Genomic DNA, 23,450 nt, shown 5'->3' with positions numbered 1-23,450 from the left:
GTTGTCCAAAGTAGAGTGACATTAGGAGAAATATCTTGGCCTCTCCCTACCTCCTGGTCTCAAATGTTAATCCCCTGCCAGTGCTAGGGGTTAATCTTCCTATGATACTGATTATAACATTGGAAGGTACAGGGAGAGATCTGATAGCAAACCGTGCCCAGAGTTGCAAAGAAACACATGTGGTTGCCCTTCCCAGGACAGATAGGTTTACTCAGGAAGAGAAACAATTGCTCCCTCCACCTTGGGGAGGCTGCGCTGGTGAAGAGGGCATCGGGCTCCATGTGCCAGTCGACCTAAAACAAAGCTATTAGGAGGGTAAGAACTGAGCAAGAATGCATCAGGACATTTAGTAGGAGGAAGCAATTGAGGCAAAACAGACATTTATTAGAAATGAAGGAAGTCAAATGAATTTGGCAAAACTATTAACAGAAAACAACATGATAGAAACCTGAACACATGGTACAGCCAGACCAAGGAGACTGAGGGTGCTTTTAGAACACAGCGACTGTATCCATTTAGCTCGTTTTACTCAACATGTGAGATGGCATCACGAGATGGCAAACGCTTTCAGATTATCATCATAAATTGTTCTTCCCGATGAAAGTGCGAATGACTGTAGGTAATGACATGAAGTTTAGACACACAGAAATTAAGTACCAACAAATGTTCACTGATATTGAAATGTATTCAATTATTAGTTTCCCAGTAGAAGTCATAGACACCAACATGGATTGTTAAAATTATGAAGGACAAATCACAAGGATTTCGTTTTTAAAACCATGTAAAGTGAGTAGGGGGCAAGGCTGTTATGTCTTTAATGGTACACGTCTGTTACTTTGTATCCAGTGTGGGACATAATTAGTAATAGGAATGCTTTTTTTTTTTTAAATTTTACATTTCTATTTTCCACCACTGAGTAATTTGAACCAGCACGAGGAACACATGGGATGAGCAAAAGTTTAAATTATACACAGGTTTGAATATTGGCTCCCAGTTTAACACAGGGATAAACTGTGTTAAAAATACAAATTCCAGGGTTTCAATTTCCTAAGGGAATCGTGTGTCTCTTTTCCTCCCTTTAGATTACATACATGCCATGGCATTTGTTGCAAAGAGATTCTTTGGAATTTTTCTTTGTTCCACTCTCTACAACATTGTCGGTATTGAATTTTTATAGCTCAGACTTCCATTGACATATGATGTTGTCAAATAAACTTTTCCAATTATGTTCATCTTTTCAAAGTGTTGTAGCTCCATGAAAGTAGTAACTGATGTCAAAATTGGTTATAGTATTATTACATTAAAAGAAAATACATGTAGAATCACAGAACATTTACAACTGGAAGAAGCCACTGAGGTTGTCTAGTTTTATTGTCCAAGATTATAGAGGAGAAAACACACCAAGGAAATTTAGCAATTTTTTTCCCAGAAGCTCATAGGTTGTTAATGACAGAACTAGGTCAGGAATCCATTTTTTTTCCAGATAATCCAAGAAAACATTCTTTAAGAAATGCTTCAGTTATATAGTAAGGCTCCATTCATGTGATATAGTTCTGGTTTGTGGTCATAAATGGTTGTAAACATCATATAGTCTTTTTTTATTCTTAAAAGGAATAAGACAGCTCTGTTTCTCGGCTTTGACACTCATTCCTCACTGTTCCCAGCTTCAGGTTATTTGCACATAAATTCTTCAGTTCAGAGTCATCTTGCAAACTGTTTTTTCCTTGTTTGTCTATATTGAATTCCTTCCAAATTTCTTCAGCTTTCCCTTCTGCCTCCCTTTCTCAACCTGAAACCTTTTTAAATCTTGGCTTTTTGGTATGGAGCTCTCTTACTATCTTTGAATTTTTAGTTTAATGTACTGCAACAGACAGGAACCAGAAAATTAAAGATGCAAGGCTGCACACCAATGCTCTTGTAGGTAAGCCTTCCGTTTTCACTGTGGGGTCATGTTTGATGGGCAGAGCCGCACTGAGCTAATGAGACTAAAGCTTCAGGGCCCCTTGTTTGCATAGGCCCTTCCTAAGCCTGGGGATGAATCCTAGCATTCGCTATTTTAATTATAATCATGTAAGAACATTCTCTTTCCCTCAGATGTCCTTTCCATCACACTTTCCCCTTGTGCAGCAGTGGGGGTCAAGCTAAGGGAAAACTGAGCTGGTAGCTGCATCTAGTTTGATTTATAGCATTCTCAAACACTTCCACGTATAATTAAATAATCACGTCCTAGTGCGTGACTAGTGTCTGGAAATATTTTGACCAATCACTGCACTGATTCATATTACTCTCTGAATAGGTCCTATGAATGTTCTACCAGCAAATGTAAGAAGACAGTGAAAAAGAAACACATCCGAAATGTGAAGAGAGAAGCTACCTGTTAGAAGAGTAGTGTGTTATATTATTCACGAGTCTAAAGCAAGAAGTCAATACAAATTTACATGGCTTTTTGGATTTCATGTTTATAGTATCCACCGGCTTTTCCAAATTGTTAGTTCTGATCTCTTATTCTAAAAAGATTTAGTCTCATATATGATTTAGGATTCATTTTTATATTATTTTTTCTTAAAAGCTCCCCTCTCCCACAACTTTTATAAAGTTTAGGCCCAAACTCCCCTGGGGGATTAACTTTCCAAAGTTAATCCTTTCAGGCTTCAGGACAGCCTGATCCTGGTTCATTCCAGAAGCCAGAGCTCAGCAGGACTGGGACAGAAAAGACCTGTTATGAGCAACCAAAGAAGTCAAAACAGGTAAAAATCTCCTCTGGGCAGTGCAATAAAAAGATCAACATCAGAGAACTTGAATTCTGTTGACATGTCTAAAGGGATCATCACGGGGACAGAAAAAAGACAAGTTCAGAAGCCTCACAGGCCCAAACACACAGCAGAGAGCAAGGAGCAGTTGTTGCACCTAAGAATATTTCTATGAAAAAGCTGCATAGTTCTTGAAAAGCTATTTTCAAGACTTGCTTTATGAATGCACACTGCCTACTAGGAGGGTATTTGGCTTATTTCAACTAGTCTGTCCAGACACTAAAACCACTGTCAATTATCAAGGGAAAGGATTTGACATTCACAGGACTTCAAGGCCACAGCCCCTAGGGATTAAATCACTACTTTATTTAACTTATATTAGTACTATTAGGATATATAGTTGACCCTGTAGGAAAACTAAATGGAGAAGAAAAAATATGTAACACACACACACACACACACACACGAGTTCTGGGGTCTGGGAGCAGAGAGATTTCTCCTGCTCTATTTTCATGGGATTTGAAGGAAGAAGGAAATGGGGTTTCTCTCTTCCACAAATTTATGATAATCTGATTTCTGATGCAGAAATTGGACTAAACTTTCCCATTATTCATCATGATATCTGAGTCATGAAATTAGCTGAACTGTAATTTAGTTCAGGGAGCACGGCTTGTCCATAGTATAAGAAGTTTAGATGCCAGGTGTCCAGTACTCTCACTCACTTACATTTCATATGGGAATGTGAGGAAACAGTGGTTACTCAATATTAATTGTTTAGTAGATTGAGAGGCAGCTTGTCACAGTGGAAAAAAACATGGGCTTTGAAGTTTCAAAGACTGAGCATTCATTCCTGATTCTGATTTGGGCAAGTTATTTAAAATCTCTACAACTCAGTTTTCTCATCTGTAATGTGGGAATAAGAAAATCTACCTTGATAAGCCAGTTGGAGAAAGACAAGTATCATATGATTTCACTTATATGTGGACTATAATGAACAAAATAAGCTAATAAATAAAATAGAAACAGACTCATAGATACAGAGCACAGACTGATGGCTGTGAAAGGGGAAGGAGTGGGAGGTGCTCGATGAAAAAGGTGAAGGGATTAAGAAAAAAAAAGAACTTTATTCTCTGTTTTTCAAAATGTTAATCAATATAATATAATGAGTGAATTCAAATGATAAATTTATTTTTAATCCTCCCCCAAGGATATTCTTTCCATTGCTTTTCAGAGAGAGTGCAAAGGAGAGAGAGAGAGAGAGAGAGAGAGAGAGAAAACCATCAATGTGAGATGCTCTAGCCACTGAGCCTAACCGGCTAGGAAGAGTGAATTCAAATCAAATTGTTAAGGGGAAAAAAGAAAAAGAAAATTCACCTTGGAAAATTGTGCTAAAGATTCAATGAGACAACTTTTCCAACTTTCTTCTCATGGGTACCTAATAAACTGGGGTCGTTAGTAATTGATACATAAAATCCTAAGGTTCCTAGGAAGTTGAGCATTCAACAGGCTTTTGTATATAATATCATTTAATCCACATATCTACTCTAAAATATGGGTGATTGCCATGCATTTTTTATTAATGGGGAAGAGTCATTTTACCCATGTTAAGCAACTGACAAGTAGGGGTAAAAAGACCTAAAGCTAAATCTTTTTGCAACATCTTAGCCTTCTGACAGAGAAGCTGTCTAGGCTATAAACTGTCTAGGATACAGTATGTTTTCATTATTTATTTATTTATTTATTTATTTATTTATTTATTTATTTTTATTTTTTTTTAAATCCTCACCTGAGGATATTTTTCCCATTGCTTTTGAGAGAGAGCAGAAGGCAAATAGGGAGAGTGAGAAACATCGATGTGAGAGACACATTGTTTGGTTGCCTTTTGCACGCTAGGGGCCAGGGATCGAGCTCACAACGGACGTACATGCCCTTGTCCGGAATCAAACCCCGGACCCTTCAGTCCACAGGCCAATGCTCTAACCACTGAACCAAACTGGCTAGGGCAGATAGAGTCTGTTTTTAAATGATTTATTCTATCACTTTTGTGAAGTAGCCTCATTTCACACCCTAAGTGTTTGTCTTGCCCCAACAAACTCTTAGGGTGTGAAATGAGGCTACTTCACAAACATTCCTTGGTTATAAAAATACATCAAAATTACATTCTAATTTTTAGCGGACAAAACAAGAACTCATCAGTAAAGATATTAGGGAGTTGACATTTTCAGATAAAAAAAGATGTCAAAACAAAAAGTTTTAATTCTTCCAACCCATCATTCATTGTTTTAAATGAGATTTGAAGTTGACCAGAAAAACAACCATGATCCTTCAGACCAGAAGAATATGTTGAATTAGTTGACTCTGTATCCACAAGTCGCAAAGAATGTCTGCAATTGCAAAATCTTTCATAGCTCCATTTGGCTCATATCAACCACGTTACTCTTGCACACTCTTCTAAATTACCTTCCCCTTTCTGGCCATTGTCAGTTCCTCCTACTGTCTCTTTTATTCCAGTTGGCTAAGAGAGTATTAAAACACATTGACAGAAAATACATTCAGATGAACTATAGCAACTTTAAGGGAGCAGTATGGTGTTCTAAGATTCTTTTTTTTGTTAAATCTAAGTTTGAATCTTGACTCAGTCACTTGTAGACTAATGCCCTTGGGCAAGTGTTTAACTAATGACTTCCTCAATTGCCTAAATTACTAATGAAATGATTAATATAAAAATAGTATTTACTTAGTGGTAGAAAATTTATATACTTTAATCCCCATAATAACTCTAGTAAGTAGTTACTTTCAGTATCTTTATTTTACAGATGAACACACTGAGATTTTAAAAGGTTCAGGAAATCATCCAAGGGTGGATGTACAACTTCTAAGTAGCATCACTAAAACTCAAATCCTTTTTTTTTTTTTTATGTTGCTAATAACTTCCTAAATAATGCTAACTACATACTGCTATTTGTAAGAATTCTTTAAGTTCATTTAATGTTCATGGTATATAGGAGAGTTGAATAAATGTCAGCTCCTATCTCTTTGTATCTATATAGTATGTTTAGTTTTCTCAAAACAGTTTATATTTACCATTTTATTTGATTTTTATCAACAAATTACCAGAGGAACTGGTCTGAGGACCCAGGATTTCTCTCTTCGCATTTGTTATCTCCTCTACAAAAATCCCGCAAGAAGAGACTTTCCTTTTTCTCTCCTGTCCTCCCTTGCTTTTTGGCCTCAGGCAGAAAGGCATATGCTTATTTTCATAAACAGCTGAGTGTCCTGATGTTTCAAAACCTGATACCACACATTTAAAATGATTACTCTGTGATCGTTGGGATCATCAAGGCAGAAAGCCACTCTCAACTAGACATTCGCTCCCTTGCAATGACAAGCCTTAATGGAATCCGGCCTGCAGAGTGTCTGGGCTGTGTGCGGGCTGGTGTCAGAGCAAGTGCAAGCAAGTTCCCCAAAGCTCAGCCTCTACAACATTGTGTAACTCAAGCATTCCTTCAGGACACCACCCACCTTTCCCAGTGGGATCCATTGAGATGATTCTCCTGGAGGCAGCGTGGACGTAGGGGGAAGGGCCTGGAGTATGTGCTTTCGGAAGATATTGTGGATGGGGGAGTGGGTGGAGACAAAGGGGGGGAAATGACAAGCCAGGATGGAAAAAATAACCACCACTGCCACCAAAATATTCTGCTCAAGGATGAGAGAGTACACCCTACAGCTGTCAGCACTGTTCAGCATATTTTGCATATTTACATATACCAAGTATTTCCAAACAGCCTTGTGTTTGTTTTAAAATCCCACACAGAGATGTCTGGTAAAGCTGTTACTGTGGAAAGCTTATTTTCTTGGTGATGTTTGCAAAACTGTTTTAAAATTTTGTATATACATCATAAGTGGAGCAGAAGAATCAGTCATTACCCACATTATAGAGACATCTGGGTTAGTCCATGTACCCATCAGACAACATTCAGAGAAAAACACCCATGTTCTAAAAAAAGAAGGCACCCGGTTGGTAGGAGTCAATTTTTTTAATTTAATTTTTTCCATCATCATTTATCCCCTCTATGCCCTCTTCCAATTCCACTTCCACCCATTCCCCCCCACCCCCGCAATCACACGCTGTTATCCACGTCTATGAGTTCTCTCTCTTTTTTTCCCTCTTTTGCTTAATCCTTCCATCCCCCCAACTTCCACCCCACCCCCCAGAGCTGTCCGCCTTCTTTCTATCTTTAAATTGTTAGTTTTGATTCAATACAAAATGAAACATAGAGAATCACCCAATGATCTTCGGTTAGTCCTGAAGCCACCAGTGTTGCTGTTGACTCTCATCTTTAATTTATAAGTCTTTTGGCTTATTTTTTGTAAGAAAAATGGTATCACTGGATAGCTTTCTCATATAGCCGTTTTCTTTTGAAAACATAAAACACCACAAAACCACACATAGCCCATTTGTGAAAGATTAGGAAACTTCCAGCAGAAGGAATGGGGTTGTTTAAAGCTATATTTTCCTTTTAGCAAGATCCACAAGAAAGGGATAGAGTGTCGTGCTTAAAGGGGAACAGATTTTGTATTTTTTGGCAAGATATTAAATCCTCTGTTGCTATATTTGGCTCCCTGCAAATAGTCTCTCGTACAAGTGCAAAGTAAAGATCAATGCTGGTGTTCTTCATTCAGCCACAGCCAAACTTGGTATGGAAAGTAAAACAGTTGCGCTTGAGTGTTGCTTTTAAGAGAGTCTAGCTCATTTATTGATCAACAGCATTTTACAGTGTACGTACCTACTTTACACATTAAATGTATCAAAACATGTTTGCTTTCCATAACAGTGTTTCCACTGCTTAACTGATAACAGATGCAATGATTCAATCTAGACAGAAATGTTTAAAAGCTTTACCACGTCAATGTGGTCATATATATAGATATTTAGTCAAATGTGTATAAGCAAGTCAAATGAGATGCTTGGAGACTTAGAACATCACAGAATGGGCATATGTTCCCAAAAAGGAAGAAAACAATTAAATGGTAGTGATTGTCCCCAAAGAAAACACACTTCAGCTAGGAAGAATCTGCACCAGATGTCCTGCTCTCCGCCCCCCTGAGTGTCTGTCTGAAATAAATACCACGTAACCCTTTGGATCCCAAGGCATTATAATCACCATGTGAAATGTTTAATAGAGCAACAGGAATTTTCTTCATACGCAATTATTTAAGTGCAAATGAATCTTACATGAATGACCTTTGCAAACATGGAACAAGCCTTACTAGTTCCAGTGGTATAGTAAATTCCCCCAGATAATAAAGCTGGTTTTTGAAAAAACGATTGAAATCTAATAGTAATTGTGGTAGGTGGAATGGCTCCCTCAAAATGTTCACATCCTAGTCCCCAGAACCTGTGAATATGTTGCCCAACATTTAAGGACTTTGCAGATGGAATTTGAGATGGGAAGATTATTCTGGATTATCCAGGTAAAGCCAATGTAATTATAAAAGTCCTTAAACGTGTAAGAGGGAGGCAAAGAGGGCCAGAGCGAAGCCATATGAGAAGTATTTGATCCGAGATGGCTGGCTTTGGAGATGGAGGAAGGGGGCCATTAGCCAAGGACTCTACACCTTGAAAACTTCCCTGAAACAGATTCTCCCTTGGAGTATCCAGAAGGAATGCAGCTGACACACGGATTTTAGGCCACTGAGACCAGGGCCGAATGTCTGACCTACAGAGCAGTAAGATAATGAATTTATGTTGTTTTAGGTCTTTGAATTTGTGGTAATTTTTTACAGCATCCATAGAAAACTTGTATCACTAGTGTAGTCTAAATATATGGCAGACTGTTCAAAAGCCTGTACCAAATTATTTCACCTGTAATGCTGGAAGGTCTACTGATTTCAATACTGATTTTCAGACTTTCCACTTTCATGTTAAAGACTCATTTCATAAAAGAGGAGACGACCTGTGTAGGGACACTCTAGCTTCCTTTAAAAATATAAGGTCTTGGACTTCTTTCTAGGTGGATTTCAATGAATGGTTAGGAAAGTTGTGTTTCTTTTTCCATACTATTTATAGCAAGTTCCCTATCAACAAATGTAAAAAATAAAACAAAACAAAATACGCCTCTTCCAAAGAGTCAATCAATAATTTTAGAAGTATTGTATTAAAAGATTCATAAGCTTCCTGCTGTTATATGATGTAGCCCATTTCACTTGCTCATCCATTACTAACGCTTGTTTTATAATCCATTCCTCCTTGAAACATATACATTCCTTGGCTCTAGAAATTAATACCTCATTAAAAAAAAGACTATGATATTTTAATTTCCAAAGATATTTATAAGTTGCTTACTCAAATAAAAAGAAAACAGAGAGCTTCAGTTAATTGTCAAGATATGTAAACAAAACCAAAATGCTACATTAAATATAAACATTGAGTTCACATTAAATTATTTATTGAACACATTGAAGATGACATCCGTTTTTATTACAGTCCTCCATTATCTTATATCATCAACACATAGTTATGAGACCTGCATTTGAAAAGTGAATAGAAATATGAAAATGTCTTTCCCCAACCCAAGAAAAACAGAAAAAAAGAAATTTATAATTAGCTTTAAAGCACAAAATTTTATGAATTATATGTATTTTTGTAAATTAAGAATGACAACATAGCTAAATTTAATTTATCTTTCTGGAAATGTAAATTTAAGATAGCAAAAAATTGCTCATAAAACTAACAAATCTGGAGTTTCACTGTATTTCAAGGTTGTACGATATTTCTATCATTAGTTTTCAGCTTACCTAATCAAGTGACAAATGTTTACCATACTATGTATTTTTTTATAAAAGTACATCATCTTACTTAGATTTATATGATGAAAACAAATTGAATCCATGTTTTCCTTTCAATATATGCACTTTAAAATGATACAAAAAATTCACATGAACACCCTTCCCTATATTGTATATCCAGAAAAACATATGGCATAGTATTTTTAAATCAGATATAATATCCAAGATTGTAAATATCCTAAGGAATTAAATCAAGTATGTAAATAATCATTATTAATTTTTGCCCTAGCCACAGCACAGGAAAAAATGTACATCTCTATTAGTATAAAGAGATACCATTTAAAAAGTTCACATCTTATGCATATACCAAAAAAGCTAAATAAAGAATCTTGCATACTAAAAGAATTATTCTTAAGTCAAAATTTAGTAGTCCAGAAACTCTTTGAAAGAAAGCTAATTGATGGTGACCTGCCCTTTTCTAGAAACTGTCATCGTTTACTTAAACAATGGAATTGGTAAAATACACTTACTATTTCTTGGAATTTTAAAAGGGGGTTCAGATAACTTTATTGGACTAAATTTGCAACTTTAAGATAACTAGTTTGATCAATTATTTGAAACTATAAAAATATTTTTCACACAAACAAAAAAAAGCACAATGGACATTAAAAGAAACAAGAAAATTAAGACATTTTAATAATAATGGCTATTTCTATACTTTGGGAAAGTGTATAGGGTAATATTCCCAGAGAGCACTAAAAGATAAGAGAAAAAAAACCTACAGAAAAATCCTGAAAGTCTGTTCTGTGACCAATATCCATAACCAAATTACTAAGGTAATTAACATTTTGAAGCTATTGAGACTGAGGTCTCCTTGTAGGTCCCACTCATACCCCAATCTCCAGAGTCATGCACTTTTGTGGAGTTTATATATTCGTCTTCAACATACATTATTGAACTAAAACTTTAACTTAATTTTTCTTAGACAACTTTGATCATAGTTTTAATGCTTTAATACTAGATTTAAAGGGTTCTTGGGCCATGATTTTAGGGAATACATTTTAATTTTTCTCTCAAACAAGCCTTACATTTTCTAAAAGATGTGCCTTTTATCCTGGATGAAAGAATTAAACAACAAAACTGCATCCTTAGGGTCCTGCATATTAAAATTGGCAGGCGGACCGCAGCCTTGGTCTCAGTTTCTGCTTTCTGCTATCCTTCTTTCTGCTGTGAAGGTGATCAATCACAGGAATTCTAACTGCCATCAATACCCCTTTGTAACTGCAATGGTTCAACTGAACTCCTTCCATCTTCAATAACTGACACAGTGTCAACATCTGCTTCCAATAAAGTTGTTTCTTTTTTCTCAAGCAGAGTAAATCTGCTGACTGAGATCTTAAAGGGTTCTGGTTTTTTCTTTTTTCTCCCCTTTACATGTGGACAATTTTTTTCCACCATATTTTGCAATTTTTCCTCCAAGGCAAGTAGAAAAAAAAATTGAATAGTTTCAAAAAAGATGTTTTTATTCCAGGTGCTAAAGAAGCCCAAAATATAGCAGGAAAGTATAAATTTTGGTGATTTAATAAGCTTGTTGCCTTAATTTTGAAGAAAATAATCCATAAGATCCTAGATGAATAAAATTTTGGAATATGAAAGAAAACTCAGAGTTGAACCTACATACTAAAGATAATTAAGAATTTTACATTTTATCTTCAACACCTAGTAGAAGGCAAAGATTCTCCTTAATTTGTTATTAATTCTGTTGCAGAAATGGGTATGGGAAGTAAAGAGAGAGGACATTTGGGAGATTAGTTTTATGATCTACTTACTCAACTGATAGACGTTTGTGGTAGCTGTTATTTATTGAACATCTACTATGACCCAATGATTGATTATAAATATATATGATTTCCAACCTTCACAGCCTGCAAGTAGGTACTGTTATCCCACTTTGCTCATGAGATAAATGAAACCCCAAATCACACATATTTAATTGTGGCTGACCCAGAATTCAGAGAATAACCTAATGCCTAACCCAATGCTCTTTTCCATTAATTCATTCTACTTCTTAATTCATACCCCCGTCAGAACTCTAACATAAACACTTTCCTTTTCCACAAGTTAATGCCATTGCCCCATTGACTTAATTCAGCTAATATTACCAAGAAAGTGACACTTGGTAAGAAATAAAATGCAGTTTCTTGAAATAGAGTTTCTGATTGCCCCTTTAATTACAAATGTAACATTAAACCAGACAGTAAATGTAAAAGTTAGATTCTGTCATATATCCTACAGGTCTTAGAGTAGGAATGGGCAAATACTACTTGCATACTGAACGAGTTCCTCAAAGGCATGTTTTATGCCAGTTCCTAGAATGTGTTTCTTTTTAAGTTTTTTTACAAAGTTAAAGAAATTAATTCCTCAATTATTTGTCATCCACTAGTTCTCATTTGCAAAATTCAAAGCAGTCCTGACCATTTTTGCTTAAAATAATATTGTAAGTAATTTTAAAAGGAAAGAGAAAGAAGGAAAAACAGAGAGGGAAGTTAGGAGTGAATGGTTAACCTTCTTAAGAAGAAACATTGAATTTTTAAAAGTTTAGAATTCTTTTCAAATAAATGAGGAACCAATAACCTGTTAGGATCAAACTTATCACTATTATGTTGTTCCTTAGCTCATGATAGTTTAGGTTGAAGCATTAATTAGATGCCGAATACATTGGGTAATTTTCTAGGGTCTAGCTCTCAGCTCTTTAGGAAGCTTGAATAAATTATAAAATAGTCAAAGGTAGAATGGTTGCACAGGAAATTGAAGAGGGGGTGGTAGTTCTCAATAAAGCAGTTTGGAAGACTCTAAGTTCAACAGCATCATTTTGATGTGAGAAAACCAGACCCAAAGTGTGCTGGCATTTTAAACCTAAAATAAATTCAGAATACTAGGCTAAATTACAACTCCTCCTCTTTGATAACTTATGGTGGTAACGGTAATGTGATGATACCAAGGGGTGCCAGGCAATTACAGACATGCACTCGCTCCCTTTTCACTTAGATTTGACCCACTCCTTGTACGTACAAGGATCTAATCTTTGCTGTGCCTGTTCAACACCTAGGCCTGTCCTCACAAACCTTTCCTGTGTACAGCAGAATTTAAGTCCCCAACTTTTCTTGGACCCCCCCGAGCCAAGGAATATTTTTTCCTATGGTTGCCAGGAGTGACCCAGAACACAGCCTCAATTCAGGGTGAAGCTGTCTAATTGTCTGCTCCTTCAGTTCAATTCAGAGGGGCATAAGGAGAGGAGCAGAGAGCTCCTACATTTCTTCTCCTAACTGGGAAAAAAATGATTGAATGATTTAAATGAGTCGGTGTACAACACCGGTCTCAGAGACACTGGAAAGGAAGTTAATAGGTTCCCAGGGAAGAAGAGAAAAATAAATAATCCTCAGTGAGTCATCCCACGGGAACTACTGAATACTTGTCTTGGAAAACTCAGGAGGGCGCAAGATGAAACCAATTTTATAGATTGATTCAACTCTGTGTTCCACAGATTTGGGCAAATTACAAACAACTGTAATATATCAAATTGTGAATCAAAACGTGGATAATGTATCCAAGCCAGGCCCCAGAAATCTAAGTTCAGGTCCTTAGGAAGTAGACGATGCCTTAGGTTTGGACCCCACATTAGGTAAAAGTGTGCATATCATGCTAGGGAAGGTCTGATTAGGAAGCAGCAATGGGGGGGGGGGGGGGGACTATAACCAGACAGTGGGCAGCTTTACAACTCACAAGATGCACCAGGAAAGAAAACTGGTACATCAAATGCAGCTAAGGGAAAGATTGGAAAATTTTCTGTGAGAACTCTGCCTTGCTAAGCAGAGGTTTTGTTGTTCTTTTATCTAAAATGTTCACATACAGAATATACACGATTTAAGGTGAAAACTGGTTGTTCACTAAGTATTGTATTTCACATAGGCGAGGACAGGGACAGGGAAAATTTGAGAATTTTTTTTTTTTTTACCAAACAAAAACTTCTTTATAACATTAACTTTTTAACATGATCCATCTCTGAAAAGAGCTGAGAAAAATATTGGACATTGATTTAAAAGTCCTTAATATATCATTAACTGCTATTTTCATAACCTCTTTCTAGCAGGGTCTTAATGATAATTCCAACTTCACCTTATTTGGATTCTGAGGGCCATGTCAACTGGAATCTGGAGTTTTCAATAATAAATTTCAAATAACAAACTGTTAATTTATCAACCCAATTTCAGAAATTGTGGTATAAATCCAAATTGAAATTTCATTTTGCCCTAAGTGTTTTTCTTATAAAGAATTAAATCAGCTAAAACCAGATTTAAACCAAAAAACAAACATCAAACAACAACAACAACAAAAACCACTTGCAAAAACCTATGTTTAAAATATTTCATATACACTATATTAGTTTTCAATTCGTAATGCTGGTAACATTATCAGAAACACCCACTGAATTAAAGGCTTTGTAATGTGTCTAGTACCTTCCCAAATATTATCCCTTCAAACTATCTCCAGGAAAAAAAGTCCAGGTAAAATATGACCTTAAAAATTGCCATGCATGAATAATTAGGAACAAGAAAAATAAGTCACTGGCACTCAAAGGTAGCATGGTTAAATGCATTTTTTCCCCCAGTAGTTGGGTATAAACTCTTGTATAAACTCTAGTTCTATTTATCAAAGTCAGATTGTCTAGAAAGAGAATTACATACTCTATACAAATTCTTCATCTGATTGCAAGTTTATGCCAAAATTTTTAATCAACCTACAAGTACTCGTTGGGAGAAATCAAAGTAATCAAATGTTCTTTCTTTAGTGTGGTCATTAAAAAATTTCCTTTTCAAGCCATACATATAACCCAAAGCTAAGTAAGCGAGCACGGAACTCAACCTTCACTGAGAGTTGATGTAATACAACACTATAGTGGCTTGGCTATGGTGCTACTTTGTAAAACGGGAGAAACTATCAAACACTTGAGGTAACCTAGAAAGCACAGAGCATATCACAGACATCTTAAAGACAAGCGTTTTAAACATTTTTGCCAGTGCTTCTCTGAGAGCAAGTTCTTTAAACAGAACTTAACAATTTTTACAATATTAAAAAAAATACATCCCTCAAAAATAGCCCATCAATGCTAAATCAAACTTTCTGTATTTCTACAAAAATAGATGCACATAGAGCTATAAAATTGTATTCCTGAAACAATGAGCATATTCCTCTGTGGTTCATCTTTTCCTGACAAGGTGGTTGGTTCCCAAAAAAAAAAAAAAAATTAAAATTAAAATTAAACCATGTATTGAGATAAAAGCAAGATAAAAAAAAAAAGAGTTGCACAGTTGGCAAAGGCTCAGATGAGGGGAAAGACGAACAAAAATGCTTTTCTTCAATGTCTAGGACCCACTCTGCTTTCTCAAGAAAAGGCTCCAAACCAAAGTCAGCTGGCAGACACGTCGACTTCTCCTTCAGTGTCTATTGCGTCTCACTGCAGGATGGAAAACCCTGGCAGCATCTGTTCCCAGTGGGCCCGTGGACTCACGCTCCAATCTGACTGACTAATACTGTGTGTTTCAGTACCATGGTGATTCCTTGCTCTTGTCTTGGTGCTGTAGACCTAGAAAAAGTGACAATGAGAAAAATGAAAAGCATAAATATATGTAACACTGGAAAAATGGGGCATAAGCTACAATTCACGGGATACAGACACTGGAAAGACACTCTAGGCAACTGCGAGGTATGGCCTAAGGAACTCATGATCTCTAAGGCGATCAGCTCAGTGCTTCAGCTCATAATTTTAAAAATGTCAACCAACAGGTGACAAAAATTCTAAACTAGAGTAGTGCTATTTGTACAGTACAAATCCTTTACTGTGGTTTTTATTTCCTTGGAGTATGAGTGAATAAAAAATGGATGGAAATGAAATAAACCATTATATTTCTAATTTCAAAGGGAGCTGATATTGGGGGAAAATAATGCAACACATCTTTCGGAGCATTTAGGCAGCACTTCAGTTAATACTTTAATCCTTTTCAGTAACAAAAATGATACTTTTTGGATAAAAGTAGTGAATAAATTCTAGTGTTACTTTGAAATGTATTCCATGTGGCATTGCTATAAATTACGGTGAGCAGTTGGACATGTTAAAAACAGAATCTAGTATTGTCAGCAAAATAGATATAGTTGGTTCACAGCTAATAGCACAGACCTATATTTTATTTATAAAGTTATTTATTTGTATCATATCTTCCTCCAGAAGATATTTAAGATGGCTTACAAAAATTCAAATTTCATAGAAAGGAAATAAAATTTACAGGCAAATTTAAAAGAATAGTAACAAAAAGAAAATATGTGAACATGTGTGAATTACAACTCACAGCTAAAGTGATTAGGAAGAAGCTTATTGAAGAGGGAACAAAACAAAAAAAATGTGACTCTGAGCTTGTACTCATATAGTCAATAGACTAATTTCTGATATGTGAAATTAGATAGCTCAATTTACACCCACTTGAGGTCACTCTCTTCAGTTTCCTTTATTTTTGTCCTGGGGCATAATTGTTTGGAAGAGTAAAAATTCAGAATAATGGTTGCTCTTAATATGTTTAAAACCAAACACCAAAACATGAAGGTAAGGCTATTACAGAAGTGGGTAGAATGCAGCCTGATCGCTGTTGTGTGGGTGTGAGAATCACAGGCTTTTTAAAAAAAATTATCTTTATTATTGAAAGTATTACAGATATTCCCTTTTTTCCCAATTGACCTCTTCTACCCTGCACCCACTCCCCACCCCAGGCCTTCACCACACTATTGTCTGTGTCCATGGGCTATGCATATATGCATACCAGTTTTTCGGTTAATCTCTCCCCCACCGACCCATCCACTCTCCAACCTCCCCTCTGAGATTTGTCAGTCTGATTCATGCTTCTGTGTCACTGAATCTATTCTGTTCATCAGTTTATTATGTTCTTTAGATTCCACATATAAGTGAGATCATGTGATGTTTGTCTTTCTGTGCCTGGCTTATTTCGCTTAGCATAACATTCTCCAGGTCCATCCATACTGTCCCAAACCATGGAATAGTATGCAGCTGTAAAGAAGAAGGATCACGTACACAGGCTGTCTCCTTGATCCTTGATCTACAACCAAGCTTGGGCTGGATGTCAGCAACAGAACCATTAAATGAGCCAGTATGGTTTTCAACTGCAATTGTTAAACAGCTGCAGTGGTTTCATTTCTTGTCCCTTCAACTTGCCAAAGAATTTTATAAAACAATGAGTATCATTACAAAACAGACACAGTTAGTTGTTGATGGGAGACATTAAGACAATCTACAAAACAGACTACATAAAGGGAGAGAGAACAAACAGGAGACAAGCAACTCACAGAACCACAAGTCACTATCTGAGTTCTGCAGCATTTGTGTACTGGGAAAAAGCAACACTTCGTGAAGAAAGATTAGTTCCATCCTAATGTTTTTCTCATGTGTACTAGTATGTTTAGATACAAAGTCAGTAGTTTTTTTCCCCCCATTTCAAAGGAAGAAGAGGAGCATGAGGGGAATGAGAGGAGAAAGAAGAGATAAAAGGATTTGGGGTATACCAATTCACTCTGTTTGCTTTACTCATTTTCAAATGATTGTGTGGTTAGAATAATTTACAACATACCCTAGTCTCTGTTGGGTGACTCTTATAATCTAAACCACCTTAACTGACAATCTGCTGACTGCATAAATATTTTTTTCATTATTAAAACGTCTCATCTTCTGTATGACTCAGTATTTCCACACTTGAAGACTCCATCAATCTATAGAATGTCAGCACCGCAAGTCATGAATAGTGTTGGAATCATCAAGTGGTTTGAGTGTCTTTTTTCCCCCCTTAAATAAAGGCAATCCCTAGTTTGCTTTGCAAAGACATACGACTCCTGCAGAATCATGTTAGCCTTTTGCTGTGGACAAGAATTGAATTACTTAACATAGCCCTAAATTTTCCAACCAGAATAACAGAAGGCATTCTCTCATTATAACTTCATCTCTTCAATTTTTTTTTGTTTTCAAGTCTTTGCATTACCTCAAAAAAAATCAATTCAATTCATCTATGACCTGAAATGCATTAAACATCTAAGGTGGTGAAGACGCATAAATCAAACCTTTGCATTAAAGCCAGATATTCATACCTGTAAATTTCAAAATAGGCACAAATAAAGCACAAGAAAGTGAACAACCACAAGCGACAGGCCCTACTTACTAATAAGTTGCAACAGAGAAGCAGAGCTATAATTTTTCCTATTATACAGTCGATGAGGCTAGATCGGGATATTAAAAAGCCACGCAGTACACTTAGTTTTCCCAGTAAGGGTTAAAGGACAAAACCATTAATCCATGAACTTTATGTGGTCTGCATATATCATTAACCCATAATCCTTATGTGATCTATATATATTTGGGATTTCCCTAAATTTTCTTACCAGAACACAGAATCCGCTGCTATGATTTTGTTCCTATTCGGAACTTTTTTGCCTTCTCGCTTCCCTAACTTAAACTTATATAAAATAAGATTATAACATACCCTGAAATATCCCCACTGGCTGGTTGTCTGAAATCACCCATATTTATCTTCTTGATATTTGTGACCCAGATTGGCTTTATCCTTTAATCAACGAGATTGTCAGTAGAAAGGAAAATAAATAGCATAAAACTTATGTTAATGAGCATTTTCTTAAGGCTGAATATGCCAGACGCTGTGGTAAGAACTTTACCTGAAATATTTAATGCCACTCACCATGCTATAATATCCATTTTACAAATGAGAAAATTGAAACTAAGAAAAGTTGTATAACTATCAAACAGTTGAAGTAGTTTGATTGAAAATGAGGTAGTCTGATGTCAGGGACAATAGTCTTAACTACAATGCATATGGCACCTCCTATATGGGCTCTATAGGCTGTGACACTATCCTGTACTTCCATAACTCCATAAAACCAATTCAAGGAAATGTTAATGCATTTTTATACTCTTTTTACACTGTTTAGAAACACTTTGATGTAACAGAACCGATATCAGGATTAACAAAATAGCCGTCTTAGTAATTTTTTTAACTATATATCTGCAATGTTTTTCCTGGGACGTAGTCAATGATTACACAGTAGTTTGTTATAATTCCTATGAAGACTACATACTTTAATCATGCAATAGGATATGTCATATTAACTGAAATGCTTTTTGGTATATAACCACCACCACCCCCAAACTTCCCCAGTGTGAACACTGGAGACATGAGGTAGCCATTTGGCCTAGGAGGTCATTGTGAGAAATGAACCTGAAAACAAAGACATCACATTGTTGGCTTTGGAATTTGGGAGTCTGGGATTCAGTTAGAAGAAAAACCTAAAAAGAAATGTCAGCCACAGACCCCATTCCTCACTTCATTTCTATCACCACTACACCTGACCACCAAAAGGAAAAAAAAATCCAGACCCAGGAAGAGAGCAAAACAGTATGTACATAAAAAAGAAATTTAGACCATGGTTGGTGCGGCTCAGATGGTTAAGCGTCATCCCATGCACCAAGAGGTCACCGGTTCAATTCCTGGGCAGGGCGCATGCCTGAGTTGAGGTGTCAATCCCCAGTAGGAGGCAGGTTGGAGGCAGCCAGTCGATGTTTCTTTCTCATCAGTATTTCTCTCTCTCTCTCTCTCCCTTCCCTTCTCTCTAAAATCAATAAAAAACATTACAAGAAAAAATTTAGGATAATTAGGAGTAGGAGAATAGTCTTGGTCAAGGAAGATTATAATATGATCTCCCTTTAAAATTTGAACAATCTGTCTGTTGAACTCATTTTCTGGCTGATATTTTTGGGAGGTAATAGCTTCACAGATTTAACTTTTGCAAAAGATTCTGTGAATAAAAGCAAAGATAGGAATAAAAGAAAAGCCTGGAGAATTCCCCCCTCCCTAGATCCTGAATTTTCCGTGGGCTCTCCAAAAAGGGTATATTAATTAGCTCAGAAATAATTCTGGTGAACTTGCTAGTATGTCCCATAGCTATGATGTGGGTACCCCATGGCAGAAGGAATGGCATGGGCCACACCACCTGAGCATTTTGGAGGATTGCAAACACTAAAAAGCTGAACTCAAGTTAAATAGGTCATTATCAGGGGGGCACAGTACAGAGAATGCACAGGGAGGCAGAGTGGGGGATGGGAATATGCTTGGAGACAAAGGCCAGGATAGGATTGAAATGACAAGACCAAGAATCAGACAGCAACCTCTTAATTGACAATTTGTCAGTTGTGACTAACTCTAGGAGTAGAGAGAAAATCTCAGGGAGAAAGTGAGGGAAAAGTCTGAGAAGAGGTTTTATCTTTAAATGGAAAATTATTTATTTATTTATTTATTTATTTATTTATTTATTTATTTATTTATTTATTTTAGAGCCAGGGTATGGAGGGAAGGAGAGAGAGATACATTCATTTGTTGTTCCACTTATTTGTGCATTCATTGGTTGATTCTTGTATTGTATGTGCCCCGACCATGATCAAATTCTAAACCTTGTCATACTGGGACAATGCTCTAACCAACTGAGTTACTGGCCAGGGCTGGGAAATCGTTTTAAACTAAACCCAGTGGAGATATCATTGGGTTGAGCTAAGAATACTCAGAATTGATGCGGTTAAGTTTTCTGCTGTTGAGTAGAAATGAATAATAAATTGAGCTACTGAAAAAGTGACACACTGGCACACCTGAGTTGTGGGGACTATTTTTAGCCACATCACTAGAAAAGCACGTGGAAGCATAATCACTTGACACCACTGACTATAGCTCTTAAGGAAGTTAAATATGTTTCCAATTAATTTTATTGCTGGAGATAAAAAGGTAACGTGGTAAACATACACTGGGGAACATGCTGTTGATATGAAGAGAAGAAAAATAGAAACATGAAAGTGTGGGTAGAATATTTTATGACCTAAAAGAACATACTTAAATAAATAAATATAAACTTTTCATTTCATAGATAATAAGAGGCGAAAATCACTTTTGAATCAGAATGCTTACTATTAGATCGTAAGCTGATAACCTATTCTTACATTAAAAAAAAAAACATGAATCTCTGCTTTAATAAAAACTTCATATTCATTATAAAATATATATATATATATACATCATTGTATTGGATGCTGTATCAAAATATTCAGCCTTCACCAACAGCCTGACCTCTAACACTGACACATTGAGAAATGATCACAAAGAAAGTGATGCTAGAGACAGTCATACGATCTTCTCCTCCTTTATAGAATTATCACTGGTAATGATCATACAACTGCATTTATTTGTCTGAGCCGTGAGACAATTGGTTTAAATGCTAGTTAAGAATTTCCAAATAAGATCTACATGGGGGTAGCACCTTAACACTAATGTGGGGGGAGGGAGGTAAGAGTGAGAGAAACCCAGTTTGGGAACTATGATTTCATTTCAGGTGCATATCAAGATAGATCATGTTCAACCACCATAGAGACCCCCTTTATTCTTTTCTTTAAAACAACATAAATTTCTTGTTTGAAAATCAAGTTATGGAGTATTTAGGAAGTAAAAAGTCTACATATCCCATCATCAAACACCTTGCTCAGTATACTTTGGATGTACACACAGACTCACACCCAATATATCTGTTGTGCCTTATACTGTAAATTACACAATTTTCTATAGCTCTACATCATTTGAACACAGACACACACACATGCATGAATGTGTGACTATATATTACTTATGTGAATATTTTAGTAGATAAGATAAATTCCTGAAAATATGCTTGCCGAACCCGAGCCTTTAGGTGCACTTACATTTGCATATTTCATTGCAAGGGGCTAAATGTTTCAGGAAGTATTTTTACTATTTATTATCATTATTATTATTATTATTATTATTATTACGGATGAAGAGGACCTAATTGTTTCAATTTGCACTTCTCCCAGCATTAGTGAAGCTGACCATCAGTGATTAGGGCATTTCTTTCTGTGTGCTTATCTTTGGCCAATTTTCTATGCTTCTAAGAAACTATTTTCCTCATTGATTTCTAAGTGTTTTTGTATATTAAGCATATAAACTTTTTTCCTCATATATTGCAAATATTTTTGCCAGGTTGATGAGTACTAAGTACCTCCATACTTAGTACTTAGTGTTGAACAATAATTTGTTTCAAAGTCATTCCAAATAAGATGTATTCTTGAACCAGAAAAAAAGATTAAATTTATTATGACCCTTGAATTACAATTACCTTCTTATCATTACAACTTTTCACACTGAAACTATGGTAAAAGACCCCTAACTGTGACCGTGTAATCATTTATTAGCAGAGGGAGGTTTTTCTGGATATGAAGATGTTTCCTCTAGGCACATTTAGAGTTGACTTGAAATCTCCACGCAGTAGTACTGTCAGAAACAATGAGGTGAAAACTGTCTGAACTTGTCAAAATATCTTTAAATTCAGATTCAAGAAGAGTAGAAACATAAAACCCACTGAATCTCATGTTACCGGTAGACCATGATTTACTAAGTTCTCATAAGCAGCACAGCACCTGCACACCCGAGGCCACACTGCAGGTGACAAGCGGTTTAGTGCCCAGCTGTCTCCCGCTGCTCCCGCTCCTCCAGACCCAGACAGAGAGCCACCTTCGTCTGTCTGCCCTCTAGAACCTTCTCCCCCCAAACCCCCAAACCCTCCCAGGCACAGAATCCTCAGCCTTTGCCCCTAGCGACACCCATTTCCTCAGATGTGTGCATGTTAAAGGCCCTGGCGGAAGGGAGCCTGCAAGTACTTTAGGCACCAGGATATGGAGCTCCAGATCTGATGATCAGTCATTCTAAAACCGGCCTTGCGGACAATATAAAATACAAATCACAGAGTTGGGTAGTTTTTTCATCAGAGTGGCAATTCACCACGCTCAAAATCCGCATGTCAGTGTGATAGCCTCTCGGGTGGAAGAAGCCTGGGATCAGGAGGTGCAATGCGGAATGCAGACTCTGCTGGCCAATTCAGAGACCTCAATTTCAAGAGCAGATATAACAAAACTTTGAAGACAGAGGCAAGGAATAAAGGGAAAAGGGAGAGGGGAAGAGTGAAATGGAACACCCTCTGTAATTTCTTCTACAGATTTTCTCCCAGGGCTGGAGAGGAGCAATTCCAAAAAATGCTTGGATCACTTATTGTAACTGAAACCACAAGTTATAGTACTCTCAAGAGATTCTAACTATCCAGACATCTGTTGGATAACAAATACAGCCAAACATGCATCTTTAAAGAGGTTTCTAGGTTATGCAGTGACAGCTTTATGATCCAGAAAATAGATCATCCAACCAGAGGAAGAGCTAATCGGGATCCATTGCTTATGCACAAAAACATAATTAGGGACAAAACACTGACACAGGAAACACTTTACCTGGGAGTACACGTAGGTTAGACATGGGATTTTTAAAAATTGCTTTAGAACTGCAGAAATACAAATCTATTCTTATGCCTATTTGGTTTAAGTAATCAATCTCTCCATTAAATCAAAACATATTGGAAAATATTCAGTAAGAAGGAGATATGTTGCGTATATATCAATTCTACATTATCAGTAATTTTTCACAAGCTCGCTCTCTGACATTTTCCAGAAAAGTCTGTCTAATCCAAGAACACATAAATAGAAACGCAATGATTATGAGGAGGCTAAGCATCATCTGATACTGCTCAAACAAAGCAGCCATGAAAATAACTATTATAACACATGCTGTGGTTGACAAAAATTGTGAAGTTAGATCTCCAGTACGTCAGGCTGCATTCAAATGAAAAACGGCACATTCTGCCTCTCATCGGTCTCTTGCAAGACTTTTTTTGGTCATCTTTTTG

At 36.4% G+C, this 23,450-nt stretch overlaps 1 protein-coding gene across 3 annotated transcripts in view; it reads right to left on the bottom strand.

Moving 5' to 3' along the window:
* Nucleotides 1-7,479: 7,479 nt before the first annotated feature.
* VGLL3 (vestigial like family member 3) overlaps nt 7,480-23,450 on the bottom strand; it is a 49,729-nt gene continuing 33,758 nt past the window's right edge. For all 3 annotated transcript variants that reach the window (XM_081138783.1, XM_081138785.1, XM_081138784.1), the window contains exon 4: nt 7,480-15,183. In XM_081138783.1, coding sequence (XP_080994909.1) covers nt 15,140-15,183 — 44 coding nt within the window. In that variant the 3' untranslated portion in view covers nt 7,480-15,139. The remainder of the gene's footprint in view (nt 15,184-23,450) is intronic.

Source organism: Miniopterus schreibersii (assembly GCF_964146895.1).
Source record: "Miniopterus schreibersii genome assembly, chromosome: 5".
NCBI lineage: Eukaryota > Metazoa > Chordata > Mammalia > Chiroptera > Miniopteridae > Miniopterus > Miniopterus schreibersii.
Note: the sequence above shows the minus strand (reverse complement) of the source record. Positions and strands in the feature narration are given on the sequence as shown.